At 32.6% G+C, this 26,184-nt stretch overlaps 5 protein-coding genes across 12 annotated transcripts; 4 read left to right on the top strand and 1 right to left on the bottom strand.

The window, feature by feature from the left end:
* Positions 1-388: 388 nt before the first annotated feature.
* Positions 389-2,047, top strand: LOC125827664 (aldehyde oxidase GLOX-like). Its single transcript, XM_049506980.1, has one exon. The coding sequence runs from the start codon at positions 389-391 to the stop codon at positions 2,045-2,047; it is 1,659 nt and encodes a 552-aa protein (XP_049362937.1).
* Positions 2,048-9,618: 7,571 nt separating this feature from the next.
* LOC125827663 (aldehyde oxidase GLOX1-like) lies at positions 9,619-11,290 on the top strand. Its single transcript, XM_049506979.1, has one exon. It carries the CDS (start codon positions 9,619-9,621, stop codon positions 11,278-11,280), a length of 1,662 nt encoding a protein of 553 aa, XP_049362936.1. The 3' UTR covers positions 11,281-11,290.
* A 1,381-nt stretch (positions 11,291-12,671) lies between these two features.
* LOC125827728 (histone H3.3) lies at positions 12,672-14,782 on the bottom strand. The gene is made up of 5 exons (XM_049507055.1): positions 14,699-14,782; positions 14,482-14,564; positions 13,749-13,825; positions 13,555-13,645; positions 12,672-13,043 (listed from the first exon to the last, which is right to left on the bottom strand). The coding sequence occupies exons 2-5, from the start codon at positions 14,551-14,553 to the stop codon at positions 12,873-12,875; spliced, it is 411 nt and encodes a 136-aa protein (XP_049363012.1). The 5' UTR covers positions 14,554-14,564; positions 14,699-14,782; the 3' UTR covers positions 12,672-12,872.
* A 689-nt stretch (positions 14,783-15,471) lies between these two features.
* LOC125827730 (uncharacterized) lies at positions 15,472-18,078 on the top strand. The gene is made up of 3 exons (XM_049507057.1): positions 15,472-15,645; positions 16,611-16,781; positions 17,816-18,078. The coding sequence occupies exons 1-3, from the start codon at positions 15,565-15,567 to the stop codon at positions 17,897-17,899; spliced, it is 336 nt and encodes a 111-aa protein (XP_049363014.1). The 5' UTR covers positions 15,472-15,564; the 3' UTR covers positions 17,900-18,078.
* Positions 18,079-19,322: 1,244 nt separating this feature from the next.
* Positions 19,323-24,362, top strand: LOC125827698 (protein BASIC PENTACYSTEINE6). Of its 8 annotated transcripts, none has more exons than XM_049507024.1 (4): positions 19,323-19,409; positions 21,705-21,760; positions 22,774-22,913; positions 23,149-24,362. In XM_049507024.1, the coding sequence occupies exons 3-4, from the start codon at positions 22,860-22,862 to the stop codon at positions 24,064-24,066; spliced, it is 972 nt and encodes a 323-aa protein (XP_049362981.1). In that variant the 5' UTR covers positions 19,323-19,409; positions 21,705-21,760; positions 22,774-22,859; the 3' UTR covers positions 24,067-24,362. The 8 variants fall into 8 exon arrangements, with proteins under 8 accessions (XP_049362981.1, XP_049362975.1, XP_049362976.1 ...); XM_049507018.1 differs by lacking the exon at positions 19,323-19,409 and adding an exon at positions 19,493-19,628; XM_049507019.1 differs by lacking the exon at positions 19,323-19,409 and adding an exon at positions 19,503-19,628 and having other exon boundaries at positions 21,669-21,760.
* Positions 24,363-26,184: the final 1,822 nt, after the last annotated feature.

Below are 26,184 nucleotides of genomic sequence, written 5' to 3'. Positions count from 1 at the left end.
CTAATTAAACACACGGAACAGAGCACTCATCTTTCCTAGTGATGTTTAGAACAATTACAACATATGGTGTTGACTAATGAAATCTTAAATATTCTTCCAAAGTCAAATTTGCATTAAGAAGTGTCTTAATTATTTATACACCCACCCCACCCCCACCCCCACCCCAAACTACCAATTGTGGCAATTATTTATAATGCAAACCATTGATTGCTTAATTATTTGTAGAAATAATACACACATTAATAATAGTATATAAAGGACATTACCCATAGCCTCTTCTCACAACAACACAAACACCACACATCATATTATACTCTTCAAAGCTCTCTTTTTCCCCTTTGCATTTTGTCCAATTTATAACAAAACAAACAAAAGAAAAACATATCTAATGGCCATTAAAACAAGTCTTGTTTACAACATTGTTCTTTGGCAGCTGCATTTGCTTCTATTACTATCATGTCATGATCACTTGAACTTGGCTAATGCTGCAGGTGGCAAATGGGATTTACTTATGCCCAACATTGGCATTTCCGCCATGCACATGCAACTCCTCAACAACGATAGAGTCATCATGTACGATCGTACTGACTTTGGTGCATCCAACATCTCCTTGCCTGATGGCAAATGTCGTAACAATCCTAAAGAACTCGCCTTGAAAATCGATTGCACTGCCCACTCTGTTGAATACGACGTGTCAACTAATTCAATACGACCTCTCATGGTCCAGACCGACGTGTGGTGCTCCTCGGGATCTACCACCTCAGATGGTTCGTTGGTCCAAACTGGTGGATTCAATGATGGTAAACTTATGGTGAGAACTTTCAACCCATGCAACACTTGTGATTGGCAGGAAATGGGAGATGGACTAGTTCAAAGTCGATGGTATTCCACCAATCATATTCTTCCTGACGGAAGCCAAATTATAATAGGAGGCCGTGATGCTTTTAACTACGAGTTTTTCCCCAAAACTGCTTCAACCAACAACGTATTTAGTCTACCTTTCCTTCAACAAACTAATGTTCCAAGAGAGGAAAACAATTTATACCCATTTGTTTTTCTTAACGTCGATGGGAATTTATTCATTTTCACCAATGATCGAGCTATATTGCTCGATTACACAACAAATACGATAGTAAAAACGTACCCACAAATACCCGGTGGTGACCCGAGAAATTATCCAAGTACGGGTTCTGCGGTTCTTCTTCCTTTAAAGAACTTGCGTTCACAAACGGTTCAAGCTGAGGTTTTAGTGTGTGGTGGAGCACCAAAAGGCTCATACCTCAGAGCAACTAAAGGAGATTTTGTGGGTGCATTAAATACTTGCGGGCGGATTACAATTACCGACCCAAATCCACAATGGACCATGGAGACCATGCCACTACCTCGAACAATGGGTGATATGGTAATTCTGCCAAACGGTAACGTTTTGATTGTTAATGGAGCAGCGACGGGTACAGCTGGATGGCAAATTGCAAGGAACCCGGTTTTGAGTCCGGTGATTTACCGACCCGATAACCCATCTGATTCTAGATTCGAGGTACAAACCCCGAATGCCATACCTAGAATGTACCATTCAACAGCGGTTCTACTCCGAGATGGTCGGGTTCTCGTCGGCGGTAGCAATCCAAATGAGCTTTACAATTTCACCAGAGTAGTTTTTCCAACGGAATTAAGCTTAGAGGCATTTTCACCATCTTATTTGGATGTGGAATTTGCTAATCTACGACCACAAATCATTTCTCCTGCTTCACATCTTAAATTCACGTATGGACAACGTGTTGACATTCGATTTACTGCTTTAGGATTACTAAATCGAGATTTGATCAAAGTGACTATCGTTGCACCGGGTTTTAATACACATTCGAATACGATGAATCAAAGAATGTTGGTACTTCCAAGAGGAATTGTACGACAAGTAGGACGATTTGTGTATGAAGTGAGTTGTGTATTTCCGAATTCGGGTAAATTAGCACCACCCGGTTACTATCTTCTATTTGTGGTTCATCAGGACATCCCAAGTGAGGCAATTTGGGTCAGGGTCAATTAACCATATGCATTTGATTCGATCTACAAATTGTTATCTTTCATAATTTTCTTCTACTTCCAATTAAAGTGTATGGGAAGTTTTGTTTTTTTGGTGTTTTTTTTTTCTAGTATAGTAATAATATCATGAGAAGGAAGAAATTGTTTTTGGTTTTGGAGAAGTTGTTGTAATTAATTAGCAAGACAATTGGATTGTTTTTTTATTTTACAAATTTTGTGTTAATTAAAAGAACAATAAAAGATTAGAATCTTGAACGCATAAGCTTTAAATCTTGCTTCAGTCTCGACATATGTTTATATATAAACTAAAAACGGATTCAGATTTTCACTAAGGGATTCGAAAAATAAGAATATTCTAGGGATAGATTCGTGGCCCAAGTTGCACAGTCGAGTACTACTAGGCAATCTCTCTTTTTATTTTTAGGTGGTTTAAAATTTATATATATACAAAAATATAGAAAATTTATCCTCTACATATACAATGTAATTTTTTGGCAGGGAAGTCGAGTGAATCCCTTGGCAACTATCTGCCCCGCCTACAATAGTTAAAGCTTATAATTAGCTTAGCCTGAAATGTATGTTGATATGGAGAAGTCTTTTTATTAGGTACTTTAAGTATTTATTTTATTAAAAGTAAAACAGAAGTAAAACAAGCTATTCCATATAAATTAATGCATTAGTTAAACTTTTGTCAAGTTAAAAAGAAAGAAAATTTAATTATTGGAAAAAGATCTCTATGAAATATAATATTTTCTCTAATGAGATATAAAACTAAGTCATACTATCAAAATATAATTTAACCAATATATTTGGCAATTTTTCTGTATTTTTTAGGCAATTAATGGATGCTATTTATATGATCAATGCATGAAACTTAAATAAATTCATCATGTTTCTAACTTTGGTTTTATTATAAGGTTTACTTCAATTTTTTAAGTGTCTTTATAGATATTTTAAGTTCAAACTAATTAGATCATTAAATGGCTAGGTTTGAAAAGTCATTATCCTAACTTTGAATATATTCTAAAACATAACAATTATGGTTTTAATGATTTAAATCTACTTTGGAACTAAAGCAAAACGAGATGTTATACAAGGATAGATACTCTAATTAACTTGCGCAATTTAGTGAAATCTTATTTCTATTTAAAAATATTTCTACTAGATATAGAATAATTTAATAATTTATGTAACAATTTACTCAATTAAGAAAAAATTCAAAACTAAAATTAAAAAGAACTTATCTAAGATTTAAACACTTTTGATGTTATATTGGCATACAATAATTTATATATACCTATTAATATCTTATGAAAGACTACACAAATTAGCTATACTATTAACTAAAGGAAAAGAAATTGATTATCAAATATAATTGGGAAAAAAGCTATCCCTAAACTATCATAAATGGTGTACTAATATCCTCTGTCATACTTTGTGGTCATTAGTGCCCCTGTCGTCCAAAAAGCAGACCACATTTGCCCTTAGTGACACGTGGCGCAATCCTACGGCTCAATCTGATTTGACCAATTAATTAAGAGAAAATTGTACATAATGGCAAACTATTAATTTAAAATAAATAAAATAGCTACGGTTTCATTTTTTCATTGAAGAGCAAATCTCTCGGTCAGTTTGCTATTAATGGGTTTTTCTCCTTCACCCGATCTCAGTACAAGCCTCTACTATCTAAATTGTTTCTTCTTGCTATAGTCTTTCTTCACCGATTTCAAGCCCTTCGGTATTGCGGAGCTATCGCTATGATTCTCGCGGAGATTTCTTGAAATATAGCTTCCCGATTCATTTCTGAAGGAAAAAGTCGCGATCTTTTTTATCGAAATCGGATTAGATATACACTCTAACATCCATGTCGTTGTGAATCAACATTGGTGTGTTGCTTTCTCAACCTTATACTCAGTTTTCAGCTTAATCACATTCATATCAACCTAGAATTGTGTTGCAATAACATTATACAACTCCTAATACGATGAACTTTCTTTGAAAATAACCCCCTCAATTGTATAATCAACGTAACAATTGTCATTGTCCCATCTACCAGAATGCATAACCAACACAGCTAACGAAGTCATTTTTATTATTTCTGTATAAAAAATTAAGTTATATATACGTATACATTTATATGATTGAAAATTGCAACAACAAAAGAATATATACTTATACAAATTATAGCTACTTCAGATTTTCATTTATATACATATTCCTAATATATACTTATATACAAATTAAAGCTTTATACAAATATACAATTGACAAACCTAAAATAATAGACATATACATATACCTACTATATACAGAATCATATATCCAAACTAAGGACGAACCTGCACTGTATAAATATACAAATTCAAAAAAATAGTCAACAATTTCATATACTTATACAACTCACAACAACACTAATAGGTATATGTATATAAACTACAACGAATTATATTTTTCATTTATATACATATTCCCAATATACACTTATATAAAAGATTATATACACAAATTAAAGCTTTATACAATTGATAAAATTGTATACAAATATACAAATTCATATATCCAAACCAAAGATGCACCTGCATGCACTGTATAAATATACAAATTCGAAACAATAGTCAACAATTCCATATATGAATTATACAAATTTGACTGAATCATACCAAAACACCTATACATATAAACTCTTAACAAATCATATTACAATTTCATCTTCATTCATAGATTCGACAACAAATATACAAATCCGAAAAAAATATGACTATGACCAAAGCGACTCTGCGATCCAAAATTCAAAATAATAAACAATATCATCCAGAAAATTTGATGATCACAAATTTTAAAATCATAACTGTTAAACTCTATTACGAACAAAATATACAACTTGGAATCTACATTCAATTTCAAATGTTGAAAGTTTTAAAGCAAATCTGATTTTCAATTCAAGTTGAATATCAATTTCGACCAGAAAAAATAAATAAAATCAAAGTATTTTTCAACGGGAAATACATTTTACCTCCTCTTTATCATCAACAGCTTGATCGATTTTCTGAATTGAACTTCAGTGGAGTTCGTAGTGATGAAGAAAAAGTAGAAGGAAAGACATTCTACTGACACATAATGTGCGTGACTCCAGCGATTTTTTTGCTTTTATTGCAATCGAAATTACCGTCTTTTTTAAAAAAAAAATAAAATCAAATTATATATAAAATGGAATGAGGCAATCGAGATATACAGAAAAACAACTTCTTAACAAACACAAATTTTGCTATGGAGTGCAATTATATAAAGTATAGCCATGGAGTACAAATATTGATTTTATATTTGCTATACATAAAAAATTTTCATTAATTAACCCAAAATGCAAATACCCATCCATCACCCTTTTAACCCACTCGCTCTGACTAACTAATCTATCTAAAAACCTAAAAAATCACCTTTCTTTAAAAATCCTAACATAGAATTTTTGCTAGTTACTGGTTATTAAAATGGGGATTATTTTTAGGTTTTTAGATAGATTAGGTTTTAAGTATTTATTTTATTAGAAGTCGGACAAGCTATTCCATATAAATTAATGCACTAGTTAAACTTTTGTCATAGTAAATTAAGTTAAAACATCCAAGTTTAATTGTTGGTGCCCTGATTGAGTTGACTTGGTATTTTTTATTCCACCTTCTAATTTCTCCCCCCTCCCTTATTTCACAATTTATACACCATTTTTTTAAAAAGAAAAATTTAATTATTGAGAAAAGATCTCGATGAAATATAATATTTTTTCTAATGAGATATAACACTAGTTTAATTGTTGGAGCCCCTGGTTGAGTTGACATGCTATTTTTGATTTCGCCTTCTAATCTCTTCCCCTATTTCACATTTTCTATACCATTTCTTTTCAAAAAGAAAATTTAATTATTGAAAAAAAGATCTCTATGAAATATAATATTTTCTCTAATGAGATATAAAACTAAGTCATACTACCAAACTATAATTTAACCAATATATTTGGCAATTTACTATATTTTTTAGGCAATTAATGGATCCTACTTATATGATCAATGCATAAAACTTAAATAATTCATCATGTTTCTAACTTTGGTTCTATTATAAGGTTTACTTCAATTTTTTAATTGTCTTTACAGATATTTTAAATTCAAACTAATTAGATCATGGTCAGGTTTGAAAGTCATTATTGTAACTTTGAATATATTCTAAAACATTACAATTATGGTATTGATGATTTATTTCTATTTTTGGAACTAAAACAAAACAAGATGTTATACAAGTAAGGATAAATACTCTAACTAACTTGCTCAATTTAGTGAAATCTTATTTCTATTTAAAAATATTTCTACTAGATATAGAATAATTTAATAATTTTTGTAACAATTTACTCACTTAAGAAAAAATTCAAAACTAAAATTAGCAAAAACTTATCTAAGATTTAAACATTTTTGAGTTTTGATGTTATATTGACATACATTAATTTATATATACCTATTAATATCTTATGAAAGACTACACGAATTAGCTATACTATTAACTAAAGAAAAAATTTGATTATCAAATATAATTTATAACAATATATTTTAAAAAGCTATGTGAGTATAAATCAAATAAAAAGTATAAAAAATGATTAAATAATTTTTAGATCTCCTTCAAATTTAGACCTCTGGATGGACTGAATAAAGTTTTTCGGAGATTATCTTGGTATGACTTTTTTTTAATCTTAATAGATGTGATAATGGTTCATTTTGATTGTTATCTTAATATATATATATATATATATATATATATATATATATATGTAATATCTATATTTAAACAATATAATTATTCTAAGATAAATACAAAATACTATAATATTTACACATAAACAAGGGAGAAGTTAAAGCAGAAGAATAAGTACGAAGTTCAACGTCTGTGCACAAAAATTATTTGAATCAATCAGACAAATGATCCTTATAATTTTTTGCACCAATAATAGTATGAATAACTTTTTTAAAAGACTCTTTGATTCAAACAAACTATCCATATATATCTTTGCAACAATAATAGTGCAAATAAACTTTTTTGATAGGCTCTTTACTATCAAAATATTTTTTTGTAGCAAATTCTTACACGTCAAAATGTTTTACCCCTTGTTTCGCAGATACTGTTATACGTTAAAAGGTTTTACCTTTTACTTGAGTTTGTTGATAAACCATGTATTCGAGGTAATCAATCAGAATATCATATTTAAGATATACAATTCCACCACAATTTTATTTTGAGTTTTGTTGAATATGATAATTTCACTGCAAAAAAATATGTTAATTTGTTACCACATATAGTTCTTTTCATTTAAAATACTAAACAAAATTTAATTAAAATGAGCATCCAATTTTACCACACATTCAAATAACATGAATAAAAAAATGTTGAGAAGAATTGTAAGACAAATTGAAACTATTGTGTATTTATGTATTTCAACAATTAGGTAAATTGGCTCAACTTGGTTAGTATCTTCTATTTGTTGGTCATCAAGACATCCCAAGTGAGTCAATTTGGATCAGGGTCTAATAATCACCTTTGACTATTATTATTTTTTTCTTGATTTTCTACCATTGTGTATATATGAAAACCTATTTTGTTATTTTCAAGTTTGGAAATTTTTATATAATAAAGTTAAAATGAACATTATTTTCTTATTCTTGGAAAATTTCTAGATAGACAATTACCGATTACTTTTGTAATTTATAATAAATACTGAAGATATTCAAATGTATTACAATAACAAAAGATTTAATTAAAAACTTATTAATTTTTATGTTGAAGAGAATGAACAGAACAAGAAAAAAAAATCCCTAACAACATTAGCTACATAATTCGATTTGTCTAATGATTGCACACATATGCAATTCATCAATTTAAGCTTAATTTCCACTAAACATTTGTTAGCTTTACTTACAACTTAATTATGGTTCAACTATTTTTTTTAATACTAATACAATGTCTAGTTGTTTACTAATTAACCGTCTTAGTCATCGTATTCCAATTGTTTTAAGAAATTAAACAAATGATTAGAAGATGTCTATTGATAAACAACGAACTAAATCTAATGATTAATTATCTCAAGCTACAATTACGAGTAAATTATTAGAGATCTTTGATAATTGAACACTTAATAATCCTATTAACGTCTTCTCTAGCAACTATTATTTTCTTAAAAATAATCCCATTAAGGGACATTTGAAATATATATATCCAAAGTATATATATTCCGGTCAATTTGTTTGTCATACTTTTCTTTTTGGTCCGTTTCAAATACAATGTCTCTTTTCTTTTTTTGGTCACTCTTTAGTTTCATCTTTTCACATGACATATTTAAGACCACGAGATTGAAGTACATTTACCCATCTTTACTTAAAGATCATATGATTCCTTTTACTTTTTTTAACTTTGTGCTAGTCAAAACATGATAAACAAATTAAAACAGAGGGAATATTATTTTCTTGCAGGCTAATTAATTGAATTATCCTGCTGAATTAAGAGAATTTTACACAAATCTCATAGTGTTAAAAACTAATTACATCTTGTTCCTACTCTTTTCCAATTTACAAAAATCCCTTAAATTTGGTGGAATCGAAATACATCCAAAATGTCTCGATACATCGCATTTCGATTTCGGATACATCGCTCAACGTCCCGATTGATCGCATTTCGATTTCAGATATATCACTCAACGTCCCGATACATCGCGTAAAGTGATGTATCTGACCGATATATCGCATAAAATGATGTATCCGGCCGATACATCGCGTAAAGTGATGTATCCGAGAATAAGAGATAGTATGATTTTTTGTAATTTCAAATGGGAGGAAATTTTAGAGAATATTGTAAAATAAGTTGTGTATTTAGTTATTTTTTCGAAAATCCACACCTATGATCCAGAAATTAAGGAATGGACTGGGCTATTGATAAGTTTGGATTGGGCCAATATTTTGCACACCTAAGGAATGGACTGGGCTATTGAATTTCATCGCTAGAATTGGGCTGGGCTGGCTAACCAATCCAGCTAATTGGGAAACATGTATCTAAAAAAGAGTCGTTATATGTCATAATTAGGGGTGTCAAATCGACCGATTGAACTGAATTTGAACAGATTAAAATAATTCGAGTTAATAAATTAGGTGTCTGGTTGACTCAATCACAAGTTACTTGACTTGAAATGAGTTAAACAACAGATCAAAGCTCAATCCATTCAATTATAACTAAGTTTTAATTACCTTATTTACGCGATATAATTTCGCCCTAAAATTATTCAGTCGGTCCCTTTAACCCCCTTTCCCTTGTCAACACAAATGCCATCTGTCCAGTAAGATTAATGTAAGGACAATGCGTGCTCAACATTACTTGATACCAAAGATTTGCTTCACATAATATATATTATTATAAATATTACAATATCTCTAACTAATTAATATTCTTTCCCTCCCTAGCTAACAAACAATAATACTGTATTTAATTATAGCATTTTGTCCAACTATTGATAGTATATAAAGGACATCTAGACCTAAATTTATATCTTACATAGAGCCAATGACGACTAGAATAAAAAAATTTCCTTTCTTGATTCTAATTGGTCAGCTACTTCTGTTACTGCCACGTCACCGAAACTCGGCTTACGCCGCCGGCGGTGGAAGGTGGGACCTACTCATGTCCAACATCGGCATTTCCTCCATGCACATGCAACTCCTCAACAACGATAGAGTCGTCATGTACGATCGTACTGACTTTGGCGCATCCAACATCTCCTTACCTAACGGCAAATGTCGTAACAACACTAATGACCTCACATTGAAAGTCGATTGCACTGCTCACTCTGTTGAGTACGACGTGTCCACCAACTCGGTACGTCCCCTCATGGTACAAACCGACATGTGGTGCTCCTCCGGCTCCGCCACCTCAGACGGTACTTTGGTTCAGACCGGTGGATTCAACGACGGTGAAAATGTTGTAAGAATTTTAAAACCGTGTAATGGAAATAAAAGTACGTGTGATTGGAAAGAAATAGAAGGTGCGTTAATACAAAGTCGATGGTACGCGACCAATCATGTGTTGCCAGATGGCAGACAAATTATAATAGGAGGTCGTGAGGCTTTTAACTACGAGTTTTATCCTAAAACTCTTTCGACAAATAATATATTCAATCTTACATTTCTTCAACAGACTAATGATCTTAGAGAGGAAAACAATCTTTACCCTTTTGTTTTTCTTAATGTTGATGGAAATTTATTCATTTTTGCGAATAATCGAGCTATACTATTCGATTACACGAGGGATATAATAGTGAAAACGTATCCGCAAATACCTGGTGGTGATCCGAGAAATTATCCAAGTACGGGTTCTGCGGTTCTTCTTCCTTTAAAGAATTTGGAGGCACAAATAATTCAAGCTGAGGTTTTGGTATGTGGTGGAACAAAAAATGGTTCGTTCCTTAGGGCACAAAGAGGTAATTTTTTGGGTGCATTAAATACTTGCGGGCGGATTACAATTACCGACCCAAATCCACAATGGATCATGGAGACAATGCCACTAGCTCGAATAATGGGTGATATGGTAATTTTACCCAATGGAAATGTCTTGATCATTAACGGAGCGGGGGCGGGTACGGCTGGATGGGAACTTGGTCGGAGCCCCGTTTTGAGTCCGGTGATTTATCGTCCTGATAATCCAGTTACTTCGAGATTTGATGTACAAAATTCGAGTACTATACCAAGAATGTACCATTCAACAACAGTTTTACTTCGAGATGGTAGAGTTCTAGTTAGTGGTAGTAATCCACACGGGCTTTACAACTTCACAGGAGTTCTATACCCGACAGAGTTAAGTTTGGAGGCATTTTCACCATCGTATTTGGATTCAGAATCTATAAATTTGCGGCCACGGGTCGTTTCACCCGCTTCGAGACGAAAAGTCAAGTATGGTGGTCAGGTGAATATTCGATTTATCATACCTGGCCTGATAAATAGTAATTTGGTCAAGGTGACAATGGTTGCACCAGGATTTAACACACATTCATTTACTATGAATCAAAGAATACTTGTGCTTTCAAGTGGAAACGTAACACAAGTTGGAACATCAACTTATAAAATCAATTCGATTTTTCCAAATTCGAGTAAATTAGCACCACCTGGTTACTATATGTTATTTGTGGTTCATCAAGATATACCAAGTGAAGGAATTTGGATCAGGATTTAGTAACAAGGTTGGATCACGGTTGGCGTGAGTCATGTGAGTAAGAAATCACGATTCAAGTTGTCGAAATATTTTTTTATGGTTCAAGTCTTCTCTTGATTCCGCAAATAGCAGGAGCTTAATTAGTAAAAATGATAAAAAGAAATATTATTATTAGGTGTGATGGCTACAATTCTTTTTTTGGAAGGTTACGTTGTTGTAAGCATGATAATAAATTCAATTCTTTTGTATTGACTATTCGAAATATATATATATATATATATTGCAGTCCTATTGCAGTAATAACGAAAGGCTTGTGTTGATCAATTTATTTATTTACCTCAGACTAATTAAATAATAAAGATTATATTATGTTTGTCACAATCTATATGTTGGCATATAATTTTTTTAAAAAAAGAGAAGTGGTGCTCTCCATTGAATATCTTCTTCAACGCTCTAAAATTGATGGATGCACGTAAAACCTTTTTTTTTTTTTGGTTTTCCTATTGACTAATTCTTTGCATTTACCTAAATCAAATTTGACCTTGATTAGATCATATTATGGATTCGAAAGAGGGTGAATGTCACATATAAGATCAATTATTATATACTTATGACAAAACGTACGTCAATAATTCTATCGAAAATAAATTAGTAAACTCAAACTGAACATTCCATTGAACAACTAAGCAATGCCTTCATGCGCGCTGCGTCATAATAATGAAATATTGAACAAAGAATGATTCAAAAATGATTTTTTTTTATCTTATATCATTTTCAAACGTCTCATTTAATTGAATTATATTAAGCAAAATTTGCATTCTACAACTCAACGTTGTTGGTCCTGTTTATTTATGTTGAATATTTTGACTTGAAATCGAAAAATTGGTGTTTGAAGTTGAAGTTAAAATTGTAGTTAACATTAACTTCACTTGGAAAAAAGGGGTTTGCAAATGTTGAAGATTTGTATTTTGTGGAGAAAAACAGCTCATTCAATATTTCACTTGCTTCCAAGTGTGAGTCAAGTGAAGGGCGAAGTTCAAACGAGGAAAGACTTGTAAGATCATGATATGAGCAAGTGCTTTTTAGGTTGTGTTTAATGTTTTGGTTTAATTGTTATATATCGAGAGTTACTCCGCGTATTACTAGTGTCACAAATCACAATTTCCCTATGGTGATTACCTATACTCTCCTCATTCCAATAGAAAATTGTACAAACGAATGGGAAATCTTCACACATGAGACTTCCGCTCTACCAGCATTTGTTGGTATATTACATCAAACACAGTTTCAAGGGCACAGAGATATGGAGCATAAAACAACGACGAAAATCAGTTCAATTCCACAGATAAACAATCAGAAAGGCACACAAGAAGTAATGGAACTCAACGAAACCACCATATCAGCACAATGGATTAATCAGAATCAGCAATTCATATTAATCAATGTATTGTGTCCCTGTGCTAGCATTTACAGAACACAATAAGGTCCTTTAGATATGCATCCACTGATCTACATCCAGGTACAAACAAAAGATACTAGTTCGGTACATAAAGGCTAAAACCATACACGGGCAACCAAAAAGAGATTGATCATTAATCAGCATTGTGATCAGCTTAAGCTCGTTCTCCACGAATCCGTCTTGCAAGTTGAATATCCTTGGGCATTATGGTGACTCTCTTAGCATGGATGGCACACAAGTTGGTGTCCTCAAAGAGACCAACTAAATATGCTTCAGCAGCTTCTTGAAGTGCAAGCACAGCATGACTTTGAAACCTCAGATCTGTCTGTTTTATAAACAAAGATAGAAAGAAGTGTTACTATCATCCAAACCAACTATTTTTTCAAGCACACAAAAAGATACATCCTTCGTTTCATCTTCTGTGAGGGTGTTTCACTTGGCACCGATTGATCTATAACAAAATAGAATAATAAAGCAGCGGGAAAAGAGAGTTAACATCATATAAAAGTTAAAAGTGTGAACGCTCTAGCGAATTTATATACTTGGAAGTTGTATAGACAAATAATGGTTTCCAACAATTCTTTTAATGAGTAGATTAGTGTCAGACAGTTCGAAACATCCCAAATAGAAACAATGACATATGAATCAGAATGGAGGAAGTAACGAAATGATACTCTAATCATCACAGGTTCTACATTTACCACAAAGTCCTGAGCAATTTATGAGTAAAATGATGTCAAAATATTTAGAAACATCCCAAAATAGACAATGTCATATAAGTTGATGTTGAAGGAGCAACTGACTGATATTCTAAGGATCACAAAGTTTTATATTACCTTGAAATCCTGAGCAATTTCACGGACAAGCCTTTGGAATGGTAACTTCCGGATGAGAAGCTCAGTGCTCTTTTGATATTTTCGGATTTCACTATAAACAATTAAATATACATAGTAATAAATCGCTGAATCAGATTAAGACAAAACATGATTGTTAAAGAACAATGTCAAAACAAGAGAGATTGAATAAGTACCGGAGAGCAACAGTTCCAGGTCTGTAACGATGAGGCTTCTTCACTCCTCCTGTGGTAGGGGCTGACTTCCTCGCAGCCTACCAAATTAGGAAAAAGAACACTAATCAGCATAACTATAACAAAAAATTCCTCCTAAATTTGCAAAATCTAATACATACCCACATAAATCTAAATCAGTTAGTTAAAGAGTTTTAAAAATCAATATTTGGTTTCCACCTGGTTTCCATGGGGGCTCGAAGGAGTAAAGCACTATCTAACAACTTGTTTGGATATTTTTTTCCTAATGTATTATATTGTGTTATAAGTCTAAATACAATGTTTGTTTAATTGTTACCTAAATTTTATTGTACCGTATCATTAAATCCATTGTTACATAACAACGAAAAGTGTCATTTTGTGTAAAAACCAATTTGGTGTGATCGCGCCGCTATCTTGTTTATGTTTCTCATTTCATCATTACTTATTATCTAATGATTTCATTTTATCCTTTACCTTACCTACATTGTATTCATCACAACAATACAGTACGAAATACAACACAATACAATATAATATGATACATTATGAAACAACCATCCAAACAGAGTATTAACAAAGGCTACTTCATACCGGATCAAACACGAGACAGTAAAATATATTCCAACCTTATGAAAGGAAATATTTAAAAACCCAATCATAAATTACAGAAAAAAAAGAGAGGATAACTTTGCAATGAAAGCAAAAAAGAACCAACCTTTGTAGCAAGTTGCTTCCTTGGAGCCTTTCCACCGGTAGATTTACGAGCTGTCTGCTTAGTACGAGCCATTTCTTCACAATCTGTAAAAAAAAAGAAAACGATTAAGCAAACGGAAAATATATGACAAATCACTCTGAAAATAAGGAAAATACGTCGTCACCGGAATCAATAACCAGAAAAAGGAACGAAGATTGCCGGAGAAGAGAATCATTACCTGAAAAGGTTGCAGAGAGAATTTGAAATTTGAAAGTGGATAAAAGCTGAGGTATTAAGAAAGAGAAATAAGGGATTTATATATATTAGGGATCGGATTTTAATTGGGCCGGATTTGAAAAGGTCTGTCTTAATGGACCCAATAGTCAAATTCTTGTATGTACATCAGCCCATATCATTTTCGTGGAGGTAGAGAAGTTGTTTCCCAAAAACCTTCGATTCAAGTGCAATCTTCGAGGTACAAAGAAATACTCCTTAACATAATATTTTGTGTGATATAAGAAACATCCAAATTAGATGGTTAGCCGAACATATATTAGTGAATTAGTCATCATAGCTATAATTTTAGTTAATTACCATTTGCGATCAACACTCAGTGATAATTACGTGGCCTGGAGTTTCAGATTTGTATAATTCGAAATTTGTATAACTTTTGTATAATATAATTTATATAACTGTTTAAAGGTCAGATATTTGTGTTTGAATAAATTTATTATTTCGAGTTATACAAATGTACCCGCCGATTATACAAACGAGAGTTTAAACTGTAGCTATAATCTGTAAATATGCAAATTATATCATGAATCATAATTAAGTTTATTATAATGGATATTTGCACAAATTTCCCAAATATTAACCGTACATAACTTATTCAATTAATATATTTTATGTTTTACAAAATATAATGTAGAATAAAAATATTTAAAAATAAAATATGCATGACAAATCATAGGAGTAATTTCCCAAATTCTGATTTCTGCATAAGTAGTGAATTACTATTTCTTCTTCCTTAAAAATTCAGAAATAGTTTTGAACTATCTGATGATTTGGCAAGAGTTCAAGTGAGATCTACAGTTCAATTCATCAATGGAGGGCTATGTGTGGGCTATCGCCGCTGGACTCAACGCTGCTCTTGCAGCCATCTCTGCCAAATTCTTCACCTCCCAGGTCAAAAACTTTCATTGATTAGCTGTGAGTGTTGGAATGAAATTGGTCTAAATAGAGCCGAATTGACGTAGACAATTCATGTGGCTTTAATAGGTAGATCTAGGATTTGAAGTTTATGGGTTCGTGTAACGAGCTCAAGTTAATATTACAGTAATAGCTAGATTCATTTACAAATTATTATAGATATAAACAAAAAAAAGCTAATGAGTTCACGTGAATCCATAGTCAGACCTTTATATCTGACCTTGGTCGGTTTGAGATTGAGTTGTATGTTGTAGCTGTAGGATCTGAAATTCTGAATTGGGTCCATTTGTAAGATGACAAAATACCCTAATTGAGTCTGAAATGGGATGAATTGAGCGGAGCCAAGATTGTCATTAAAAAATAATTTTTATCATGTATAAACAGTATAATTTTCTACCGAAGGGGATTTGGGCCCTTACTAAACCGGAAAAGATGGATTAGTTTTGTGAAAGATTATGGCCTGGACATGATTAATCACCCTTTGCTATCTAAAGTGCTACTTTTGTCTGTCTCTTGCTTTGGACCCAAATGTTGTCATAATCACTGATGTTTCAGTCATCAGTGGGATGCATTATCTTTTTCAATATTTTACATTCTTAGTTGGGGAGGAGTGAAGGAGGTTATTGAAATGGAAGAGTTTGAGTGTGGGACTATATTATCTGTTTACATGTCAACTGCAAACTGGATTGATGCTTCTACTGGAGTCATGTCCCTGGATTGATCACCTCATATTTTGAATTGATTCCCAGTATTCTACTTGTGTAGCTTCAGTTCCCTGTCAATAAAGATCCTTGATTGTTTTTGTGGTAAATATTCGGCATAAATCTTTGTCCCCATTGAATGTCTAATGTCTATTATCTATGTAAATTTGCTCAATCATGTCATTAGTACTCATTCTTTGTTTCTGCTTCACTCTAATGTGATCTTTTTCAAGTTCACAGCTCATCAAATATGGTTGTGTCATATTATTCAATGTCACAATGTGGGGATGCTATGTCAATAGCCTTAAAGCTCTATCATCTCTACAAGCTACTGTGACTAACTTTGCAACCAACTTTTTATCATCTGGATTGGCTGGATTTTTGCTTTTTCGGGAGCCACTACCAATCCAGGTAATTTGTGAAATTTATGCTACTCAATTTATGGACTATAGTATGATCCTCCGATCCCACTTTTTGTTCAGTCCTCTCTTACTATTTTATGGAAATCCTGGTGTTGCTGTGCTGTTACATCTTGGCACCTATCGCCATAACTGGGATTTTTCCCAGACATAGCCGAATCAAATTTTTCTTAGAACATATTACCATTGCTGGATGAAATTGTTCTTTTGTCATAGATTTCATCAACTGATAAAATCAATAAGGACAATTCAAATTAATGCTCTTCTTTACATGAAAGGTAATATTCCATGGTTTATAGACACTCGAAAGAGAGATTTCTTCTCTTTGGAGGAACATGAGACACTGGGCTGTCCCCCCATTCAGCTATCTTAAGAGTTATACATCAAAAATATGATAAAAGGGGTAGGGATCTTGGACCTTTGACTGCGGTGGTAGTGACCATACAATACGTTAGATGTGTTTCAACTTTTTTACAATACGCAACTGTTTACACTAAAAATTAATCAGTTTCCGCAACAACAACAACATACCTAGTATACTCCCACAAGTGGGGTCTAGAGAGGGTGGTGTGTACTCATACCTTATCCGTAACTTGTGAAAGTTAAGAGGTTGTTTGTATAGACCCTAGGCTACGAGTAAAACATTTCAAAGTAGGTATTAAAAGGGAATAAAGTAATGAACACGAGTTTTCTAACTATTTTGTCAACATCGTTTGTTTTTATAGAACGTGTTCCTGCATATTTTTAATAATAAGTACCAGTAGAGTTTCTCAAAACGAATGTTAGAGAACTTGTAGCTAGTTAAGATTAGCCTGAAGTTCTAATTAAATCAGAAATGTGTTCCTATATGGTTGATATGGCTATTGGTTTCCCTACATGATAATAAACAATGTTCAAGCATCTGTGCTTTTACATCAACTAAAAGGTAGATACGTCCCTGATCCCCGTTAGTGTTGACGATAGATCAACCTGTCCTATACGATGAAACTTATGCCATTGATCTATTAATTGGTATTGCTTTTGCAGTGGTTTGCAGGCGCTTCCCTTATCGTGCTTGGAGTTATTGTTTTGAGCAAGTCAAGCATAGAGAAGAAAACTCATACAAGTTAGATTTGAAGAAGGTGTGAGCCAAATATCAGATGTAGATTTTAATGGCCTTAACATGAACTACTGTTAAATTCGTGTCTCAAAATCAGTTTATTTTGCATTATTGTGGCTATGTTGATATAATTGTTGCTCTTGTAATATTGCAATATTGGGACTTGTTCAGTACTTAGGCAACTTTTAAATGATCCACTAGTTTCTTACAGACTCTCTACCTCTCATGGAGGTATGACTAAAGTCTACGACTCTACGTACATACTAGTGCCTTCTAATTTTGGGTGTGTAAATAGATACTTAACTTTATGTAAAGTTGAACAAGTACACACACATTTAATATGACATAATACAAATTAGTTCGAGTGTATTTTACTTGAATTACTATGTAGTATATATGTGTACTTGTTCAATTTCGCACAAAGTTAAATGTCTACTTGCTCACACTCAAAATTAATAGATATATATATCAGCTGAAACTAAATTAAACAAACATTTTTACTCATTAGGGCTATTACTAGATTGTATGGAATCTTAAAACAAAAAGATTTAAGTTGAAAATAAGAGAAGTCTCGTTAAATTTTGAAAAATAGAACATCAAAAGTTTAATATAGTAAAAACTGTAAAATCTCACATGTGAATTCATGTTAATTCTTTTTTCTTTTCGCAATTTACTAATAAATCTAATACTCAAAATTTATTAAATGCTCATTTACAGACCAAAAGGAGTTCATTTTGAATAAATTTAAAAGAATTTAACTATTCAAGAGTACATATTTAACGAAAAAATTTAAACCTACTCTTTTGTTTAGGACCATTTTTGTTATTTTCTCTTTTATAACACTGCTCACAAGTCAATTAAACTTTCACAAAGATTAAAAATTTCAAAGTTTAGTTGATTGACTAGATGAATATCCACGAATTTAATTACCTTAATCTCTTTTCCATTGACCATCCCCCATTTTGTCATTTTCACTTTCATTACACTGCTCACAGGTCAATTAAATTTTCACAAAAAATTAAAGATTTCAAAGTTTAGTTAATTGACTATATGAATATCTACGAATTAGATTACCTTAATCCTTTTTCCCATTGACCATCCCCTATTTTTTGTCATTTTCTCTTTTATTACACGGCTCATAGGTCAATCAAATTTTCACAAAAAAATTAAAAAATTGAAATTTAATTAAGTGACTATATGAATATCCACGAATTCAATTACCTTAATCCCTTTCCCCATTGACCATCCCTCATTTTTGTTATTTTTTTATTACACGGCTCACAGATCAATCAAATTTTCACAAAAGTTAAAGATTTTCATAGAATTTGATCACCTTCATCCCTTTTCCGATTTCTCTTTGACTACTATTTTATTTTTTCCTTGAAAAATTAATTCACTTTTCTTATATACAGAAAGTGAGCTGTTATGTCATATTCAGGTGATATTAGTGAAGAAAAATCCTCATTTTAGCAAAATAAAAGAAGAAGTATTCCAACCAGTAGCAAGTAGACACATAAAAAGGTAGTCTTTTTGCTTTCTATACTTGTTATTAGCACAAATTTCTATATAAGCTTCCACTCACAGTCATGGCTTTGCAGTCAATTTTTCAGAAAACACTATAGATATATCAAAGTGGATTGATACTGTAATATTTTTCCAAAGGGTAATAAAGAAACTCAAGAAAGAGAGAGGAAGAAAACAAAAAGATGCTGGTATGGGTGTTGGTATTGGTGTTGACAGGTAAAAGATAAAATTAATGAAAAATACAAAAAAAAAAAAAAAGGAAAAAAGAGTTGATGGGTGATGTCAATGTTGCTCTTTCTTTCAACTACTGTTCTTTCTTCACTGATATTTATCTCTTTCAAGTTAGGGTTTTGAGTTTTGACCCTCTTTTCTCTCTTGATTTTTCTTTTTTCTCAGATATGTATCAGCTCTGCTATGTAAGCTTTACATGTACTCTTTAATGGGTGTATCTTCTTTTTTTTACTTTTTATGTATTTTGTTGGTAAGTTGATGTTTGTTTATAGCTAATTCAGTTGTGGTTGAATGAAATTCTGAATCTTGTAGGCTTTGATGAGTGTTTGAGCTTGTTTATGAGTTATTTGAGCTTGAATTTTGGTTATGAATTGTTTTTTTTTTACTTGTTTTGGTTTTGGGGTTAATTGGTTTCTCAGAATCTTGATTAGCTGATTGTTTAATTGCTGCTGAAGTTCATTTTCCTGTTTGTATGATTGATCTTCAAGATTTCATTTTTAAGGTGCCCATTTTTGGATTTGTTTATTTTTTGGTTATAAAGATTGGTTCTTTCTATGTAGAAAGACTTAGTTTTTTTGTTAGAACTTTCTTTTTTTATGCTTTGGTTTAGATTAAGTCAAGGCATTGTTTAATGAAACACTCATTAGCCTTAAAACCTTTCCATTTTTAACAACAGTGTATGTCGTTGAGCCGATACAGTGAACACTTTATAGCTGGAAGAAACTGCTAGTAGAGTGTATGTTGTTAACAGATAATCATAAAGCTCTGGTTTTTATTCTTTTTGGCTGTTGGGGGGTTTTGGGGGGAGGGGGGGGGGGTGTTTATGAGCTACTCTTTAGGTTAAATTGCATCTTGTAATGAAATTTTTGAGGCTACTGATTGGCGTTGGTATAAGTATTTTGTTGTTCAAGTTTATCCTGAAGCAGAATTTTTCCATGACTGGAAGATAACTAATGACTACTGATTTTGTCCATCTTATTGCAAGTTTTTAGCATGAGAAAGATACTTATTATTGTAAATAGACCTGCCACTTAGTTCCAGTCAGGAGGAACATGTTGTAGAAACTGCAATATGTCCGAATTGATCATTCATGTATTTGATGAAGAGACCACACTCATTTAAGAAAGTGCCATTTGCAAGATTATCTCAACTCTTTAAGAGTTTGCCATTTGCAAGATTATCATACCAAATTGGCAACATGGAGCTTCCATTTTTTCGTACTGGCCCTTGATAGTCTGATATGGAATTAAGCTGTATTTATGGAATTATTTTGTCTCAATCAATCAAGAATTATGAGTTATGGTGCAATGTTGTTTCAGAAGTGAATATTGCATAAATTCTCTTTTTTCAATCTGTATTTTAGCTTGGATTTTATAAATCAGTTTTCGTCTTACTGATGAAACTGACTAGATGAAACAGCTAAGCTTCTTCCCTTTTTCTTTAAATACATATTCTTTCCATGCAAATTAGATAACTTAGCACCAACAATAGTTTTGAACTTGTACATAATTGGGGTGATATCTTCTTAGCACAATAGAACGAGTTAATCATGCTGGTTTAATGTACCAAAATCTTCCAATGGCTTTTTAGATCACAGGCTTATTGGCAATTTTCTGGTCTCCACTTTACACCATACAGCTATTCCAAAGATCTCTATGGAATTTGTAAAATCCGCGAACCTACTGCTGGAATAGTTTTGAACATACTTGGGCCTAACGTACCCTCATCTGGGATTAGCTTATTCATATTTGTTCTTCCTCAGCAACCCCTATGAATTTAACTTTACTCGTTTTATATGTTGCCAATCTGTTGAAATCTGCTCCTGTGATTGCCTTAGCTTTCCATAAGTCATTACTAATATGTGCTTTTATTTTCCTCTTTTGGGATGGTATTTTTTTTGTATGAAGTTCGGGATTATTCTAATGTCCGGTGTCTAATGGAACAACATATGTGTATTTCTACCATGACCAAAGCATTACAAATCTTGTGTTCTTTTCTCATCTCTGCTTCCTTATGTTTCTTTAGGGTCGGCGGCGCTAATGATGAGTGCTTGTCTTTCAGGTTCTTTATGATTCAGCCTTGACTAAGAGAATGCAGATCTGAACTGTTGGTAGTTGGTAAGTTTGTCATATTGATTCATTTATTCACTCAAAGCTCATATATGTGCATGCTTCCTGAAATGTAATGGATTAATTATGTTGGATTTTTTCCCTTTTTGGCAACTCTTATATTTCCCTTATTTCTTTTGTTAAGAGCATTTAAAGGTGAAGGCTTTGACTCTTGATTCTTTCTGCTCATGTGTTCTTTAATTATTTGAGAAAGGTCGATCTGCTTTGATATGCTTTTCCATTGAGCCGAGGTTCTATCTAAAACAACCTCTCTATCTGTCAAGGTAGGGGTAATGCCTACGGACGCTACGCCTATTTACACTCTACCCTCCCCAAAACCCACTTGTGGGATTATATAGGCTATGATGTTGTATAATATGGAGAAAAAGGGGAACCTAGGAGCAATGGTAGTTGTCTTTGTGTGACCTATAGGTCACGTGTTCGAGCCGTGGAAGCAACTACTAATATTTCTATTAGGTTAGACTGTCTACATCACATACTTTGTGGACCGGGCTTTCCTAGATAAGATAGAGAGAAAAGGAGAAATTGAGAGGTTGTGTTGATCATCATTGTTGGTTAGCGAGAAAAAACCAAAGTAGTAAACATTCGTGGTGAGCGCGAGAAAACCGTCATGGTTGTAATCAACTTGAATCTGAAAGATCTAATGGAACCCTTGTAACCCAAGGAAAACTAGATGTAGGTACAACACCAGGACACAACTATAAAATATAAGAATTAACTAGATAGCCATTCACCCAACTGACTAAACTAAAAATAGGCCGCAGATGTATAATATAGTGTACAATATAATTCATGTATAATATGTGTATGATCGTGAATAATCAATGTATATCGGCTAGATAAAGTAAACAATAAATCTGCCCGGCTATTTGTGTGAAGATCCCTTAAAGATAGTTGTGTCATTTACTTTCTGCAATTTAATTTCTGTGTTGGGTATTCAGGGACACTATCCTTCCATGAAGAAGCTGTGACCTGTTTGATTATCTAACTTTTGGCTACAGGTGTTGGTTTTTCCTTGATGAGTATATGTCAGTGCTGTTGGATTGAGGGCTGACGCTTATTTTGACAATAACTATCTGCATATCGTATGGATGACAGTGGGAATCGCGATAATGGAAGGCATAAACCGCCTCAGGGTCAGGTATGTAGCAGGAGTTGAGGTTGATTGCTTAAGTCTAGTTTCTTAATTTGGATCTTGAGTACGATTCCCATGTGTTGTAACCAAAGGTGGATCCTCAATTTAAACTTGATGGTTTCAACCTTTATGTTAGATACGGGTTAAAAATGTACTGTTTTATTGAAACTTTCGGGATTTTCACATATATATATATATGTCTATGCTTCGTGCCAAAAATGCTAAATTTTCCATGTTTCAGTGGTTGATGCAGCATCAGCCATCAATGAAGCAGATAATGGCCATCATGGCAGAAAGAGATGCTGCCATACAAGAGAGGAATCTGGCCCTTTCTGAAAAAAAGGCTGCCTTGGCAGAGCGTGACATGGCTATCCTGCAGCGGGATTCGGCAATAGCAGAACGAAATAATGCCATCATGGAACGGGATAATGCCATTGCTACACTTCAGTATCGTGAAAACGCTATGACTGGTGGTCAGATTGTCCGTGGAGTGAAACATATGCACCATCCTCAACAACATGTACATCACCAGCCACATATGGGAGAACCAACATATAACCCCAGAGAAATGCACATGGTTGAAGCCATACCAGTTTCCCCACCTGCTCCGGAGCCAGCAAAGCCCCGTCGAAACAAAAGAGCTAAGGAGCCAAAGGCAGCGACAGGTTCCAAGAAGACTCCAAAAGCATCAAAGAAAGTAAAAAGGGAAACTGAAGATCTTAACCAAACAACATATGGCAAGTCTCCGGAGTGGAAGGGTGCACAAGAGATGGTCGGGGCAAGCGATGACCTTAACAGACAGTTAGCTGTGTCAAAACCCGACTGGAAGGATCAGGACCTCGGGCTCAACCAAGTTGCTTTCGATGAAACAACCATGCCAGTCCCAGTTTGTTCCTGCACTGGAGTCTTAAGACCTTGCTACAAATGGGGAAATGGAGGTTGGCAATCTTCATGTTGCACGACCAATTTGTCGATGTATCCACTACCAGCTGTTCCCAACAAACGACATGCTCGAATTGGTGGTAGAAAAATGAGTGGAAGTGCGTTCACCAAGCTGCTTAGTCGCCTGGCAGCTGAAGGCCATGATCTATCAAATCCAGTTGATCTTAAAAACAACTGGGCAAAGCATGGGACGAATCGCTACATCACCATCAAATAATGCTTCCAAAGTCTTCAATCTAGGACGGTATACCTCAACATCGTTTACATATTATGTTTACCGTTCATCACACATTCCTTTTAGCCCCTATGTAAGTTTGTCATCGTTCTAAAATGTTAGCTGTGGTTAATTCATCCACCTGGATTCGGAATTGGATCAACGAAAGATAACCGTAAAGAAGCCTGTATTCAGGATACTTTCTGTTGCACAACGTTGATGTTAAATGTATTGAATGTCTAGTATGATGTCTCTGTTTATAGTTATTAGTTTCAAGATCATCAATGGTTGAAATTCATGATTTGATGATATCTTTTTGAAATATCTAATATCGATATAATCTTTATGTATACGTCCATTGCGTTACATAAAGTAAAATCAGGTGGGCTAGCGATGGATACATCTTCGTAATGAAAATAGAGGGGAAACATCATATAGCCAACTAGCCGAGCTACTAGTATTCCCTAGTTGAATGATACCTCAATTTCTCTTGTTTGAAGTTTAATAAAGAAACAAACAAATTGAGAGTCTGTTTAGATTGATTTATTTTTTAGAATGAAGTGCAAAAAACATAGTTAAACTATCTCATTTTCTTGAGTTCCATACCTAAATCAATAAAAGTGTGAATTTTATATCTAAACTATGACTCGTGAAAAACAGTTTCTCTCTTCTTCTTTTTCTTACAAAATATGATGATAATTTCAATGATTGATGGACTTTACAATTGTTCAAGTTGGCAAAAGTGAAATTCCACAAAATTAGTCAAAAAAGATTCCACACAGTAAACTTTGAGTTGGGCCGGCTTTAAATGCATAATTTCATACACCATTGAGTAGAGTAAAGTTGTTAAATGCCAATGAAATGAGTATCAAAATGAAAGCAATTTTTTTTTGGATGGAAAATACTTTTCACAAGTTTTATATATATATATTTCAGATATTTGTTTCTCGGATTACATTATTATTGAACTAAAAGAGTGTGTAATTTAAATTTATGCTATATTTTATAAAATTCTTCACTTTCTTCTAATTTTTGATGCATGATTCATCTAAAGTGTAATATGCATCACTTTTTCAAAAGATTGATAATCTAAAAGATTGTCAGTCCTTCTTTTCTATTCGTCCTCCATCATGGACGTGATATACACATCATGAATTCAAATTTGACAAGTTATGACTTGAACGCTCGAAAAAGAATCATTTGCATCCGAGAATCATGCCTAATAATTAGTAAAGTTGAGAATCATGAGATCTCAGATTCAACTACCAACGGAGTAAAAAAAAATACTAAGTGATTCTTTCTTTTTATCCAATCATCAGCTTACAAAATTATTCAATAATAAATAATTCGATGAATTAATCAAGATATGTATAAACTGCTTTAAACAACATAATTATAATTTTTTTTATAGGAAACTTTACTTTAACAAGTTTTACATGTCACAAATTCATATTAGTGGACCAAAATCTTAAAAATATCGATTAATTAAATAAATATATAAAAAATGTCAAATTTTAAGTCAACATCGGAGAAAATCCTGATTTTGTCGTAGCGCGTAGCATTGTTGCACTTGGATATTAAACGGCCCGTCATTTTTTAATTTATTTATGTAAAATACAAAGTTTTTGTCCCTTCTAAATCACACATTATTCTCATAAACTTTTATTTATTTTTTAATTATTATTTAGTTTTTATATTGTGATTATTACATTATTTGTCGTTATTAATACTTTTATATATATTTTGTGTATCATTTTTCATTTCACATTTTTTTTTTATTATTATTATTTACTCTCCTCATTTAAAAAAGAATAACCAACTTTCCGTTTTAGTTTGTTTTTTTTAAATGTTCCTTTTCTTTTTTATAATATTTCAATTTTAGCCTTTTGCAGTATGTTAAAGGTCACAAGATTAAATAATATTTTATATATTTGACATAAATTTAATTAAGGACCACAAAAGAGTATTCTCTTTGTTCCTATTTATATGTCGTCCTATCCTAAAAGGCTAAAATAGACGATCCTTATATTTGTCATTTGTACAAAATCAATGTATAAAATACACTATTTTTCCTATTTTACCATTGAGAGTTAGTTATTAGCCTTGAAAATATATATTTGA

The sequence above is a fragment of the Solanum verrucosum genome, unplaced genomic scaffold (assembly GCF_900185275.1).
Source record: "Solanum verrucosum unplaced genomic scaffold, falcon-dt-bn FXZP01000064.1, whole genome shotgun sequence".
NCBI lineage: Eukaryota > Viridiplantae > Streptophyta > Magnoliopsida > Solanales > Solanaceae > Solanum > Solanum verrucosum.
The sequence above is the reverse complement of the archived record's forward strand: the minus strand, read 5'-3'. Positions and strand labels throughout refer to the sequence as shown.

Coding starts and splice junctions, on each gene's coding strand:
- LOC125827698 (XM_049507024.1), top strand. CDS start 22,860: ATGGATGACAGTGGGAATCGCGATAATGGAAGGCATAAACCGCCTCAG. Junction 22,914..23,148: donor ATAAACCGCCTCAGGGTCAG/GTATGTAGCAGG, acceptor TCCATGTTTCAG/TGGTTGATGCAGCATCAGCC.
- LOC125827728 (XM_049507055.1), bottom strand. CDS start 14,553: ATGGCTCGTACTAAGCAGACAGCTCGTAAATCTACCGGTGGAAAGGCT. Junction 13,646..13,748: donor CCTGGAACTGTTGCTCTCCG/GTACTTATTCAA, acceptor AATTGTTTATAG/TGAAATCCGAAAATATCAAA. Junction 13,044..13,554: donor AAATTGCTCAGGATTTCAAG/GTAATATAAAAC, acceptor TTTATAAAACAG/ACAGATCTGAGGTTTCAAAG.
- LOC125827730 (XM_049507057.1), top strand. CDS start 15,565: ATGGAGGGCTATGTGTGGGCTATCGCCGCTGGACTCAACGCTGCTCTT. Junction 15,646..16,610: donor CCAAATTCTTCACCTCCCAG/GTCAAAAACTTT, acceptor TCAAGTTCACAG/CTCATCAAATATGGTTGTGT. Junction 16,782..17,815: donor GGGAGCCACTACCAATCCAG/GTAATTTGTGAA, acceptor TTGCTTTTGCAG/TGGTTTGCAGGCGCTTCCCT.
- LOC125827664 (XM_049506980.1), top strand. CDS start 389: ATGGCCATTAAAACAAGTCTTGTTTACAACATTGTTCTTTGGCAGCTG.
- LOC125827663 (XM_049506979.1), top strand. CDS start 9,619: ATGACGACTAGAATAAAAAAATTTCCTTTCTTGATTCTAATTGGTCAG.